This window comes from Mesoplodon densirostris, chromosome 11, assembly GCF_025265405.1.
Source record: "Mesoplodon densirostris isolate mMesDen1 chromosome 11, mMesDen1 primary haplotype, whole genome shotgun sequence".
Taxonomy (NCBI): Eukaryota; Metazoa; Chordata; class Mammalia; order Artiodactyla; family Ziphiidae; genus Mesoplodon; species Mesoplodon densirostris.
This window is the reverse complement of record NC_082671.1, coordinates 45631538-45633283: the sequence shown is the minus strand read 5'-3', so window position 1 is coordinate 45633283 and position 1746 is coordinate 45631538. Positions and strand designations below refer to the sequence as shown.

At 58.0% G+C, this 1746-nt stretch overlaps 1 protein-coding gene across 1 annotated transcript; it reads right to left on the bottom strand.

Moving 5' to 3' along the window:
* Positions 1-250: 250 nt before the first annotated feature.
* On the bottom strand, positions 251-1185 carry LOC132499509 (olfactory receptor 10P22). The gene is given in 4 exon segments (XM_060114171.1): positions 251-297; positions 300-1011; positions 1014-1116; positions 1118-1185. Coding segments are annotated over 4 exon segments (930 nt in total).
* Positions 1186-1746: the final 561 nt, after the last annotated feature.

Genomic DNA, 1746 nt, shown 5'->3' with positions numbered 1-1746 from the left:
TTGCTCAATCATCGCACAAAACGGGCACCTCCTCAACCTCCCCCAAGTGCATGTCTCTCCAGCTTTGTACCTACACACAAGTCAGGTCAAGGCCATAAGAACAGGTCCCAGAAGCCGAGCTCTGAGCAGCAGGTCAGAGCCCTGGGCCCTCGAGTTGGCATCCACACCACCCAGAGCAGGGACTTCAGCTGCGCCCTCCTCCTTGAAAATCTCCAAGGATCAGGCCCTTATCTCCAAGAACTTGAGGGGGTCAAGGGCTCCAGACATATCTCTTCACGAGCTGCCTCGTTGCCCCGTGACCTCCTTGTTTCTCAGAGTGTAGACCAAAGGGTTGAACATGGAAGTGACAGCTGTGTAGAAGAGGGCAAGGCTCTGGTCCCTGTCCTGGGAGGAGCCTGCCCATGGCCTCATGTAGGCAACAGTCCCCGTCCCAAAAAAGAACATGACCACAAGTAGGTGGGAGGAACAGGTAGAGAAGATTTTTCGACGTCCCTGGGATGTTGCGACCCCAAGGATGATGCTAAGGATACAGGCATAGGAGGCTACAGTCAGTGAGAAGGGGGTCAGGATAAAGGCTATCGTGAGGGCAAGGTTGCCCACTTCACCCCAGAAGGTGCTCAAGCTGGCCAGCCTCAGCACAAGCAGGATGTCCCACAGGAAGTGATGGATGGTGTTGGCACCAGGGAAAGGCAAAGTGAAGATGAAGATGGAGTGAATGGTGCCAGTGATGATGCCCATGTGGTAGGAGGTGCCCACCATGCGCACACACGCTCCCTGGTCCATCAGGGTGGAGTGATGCAGCTGCCGGCAGACGGCAGCATAGCGGTCACTGGCCATGGCCGTGAGCAGGCCGCATTCAGCGATGACAGAGAGCGAGAAGTACAGCTGGGTGAAGCAGCCAGTGGGCGGGATGGTGGGGCCGGAAGAGAGGAGGTCGGCCAGCATCCTGGGCACGACGGTCTTGGTGTAGAGGAGCTCCGCCGCAGAGAAGTGGCGCAGGAAGAAGTGCATATGGGCAAGTGCAGGGCAGCGTCTGCCAGTGTGAGGAGGGTGATCAGCGAGTTGCCCAGCAAGGTGACCCGGTAGACCAGAAGCACCCCCAGAACAGAGGGCCCGGAGGGAACCAGAACCTGAGAACCCCAGCAAAACAAACTCAGTTACCGCTGTGACACTGCCACCTGCCATGTCCCCCAGGCCAGACTGGGAGAAGGAGCCCGGAGGGAGCTCAGGCAGCACTGGAGGCAGCTGGGCAAAAACAGAGGCTCCAGCAGCAACAGGAAACAGTCCACAAGAACATCCCAGGGATCAGGAGTGAGATGGGTCAGCACCCGGGCTGGGGGCACTTCCCTCCCAGAAAACGCCTCAGGACAGAAAGAAGGGAAACCAGGGGAGCAGAGGGGGACAGCAGGCCCTCCCTGAGGCTGGAACTTGAAAGACACGGGGATGGTTGGCTTCACTCACCAGAGTTCTGGGTTCTGGGAGCAAAGCGCTGGGACAGATAGAATAGCTCTCCTTTGAGAAAGTGGTGGAGGATATGGGCAGAAAGGTGGGTGTGCAGTCAGAATAAATAAAGCCGGCAGAAGGAGACTGGAAGACAAATGGATCCAACATGAGGCAGGGGCAGAGCTGGAGTGAGAGCAAGAGCGGGAGAAGGAGAACACACGGGATCAAAGGCTTTGGAGAGGAGGCAGGTGGGGCTTCTACCTGCACGTGGGTCCCCATGGCCCCCAGGATGGCCCTCCTGGC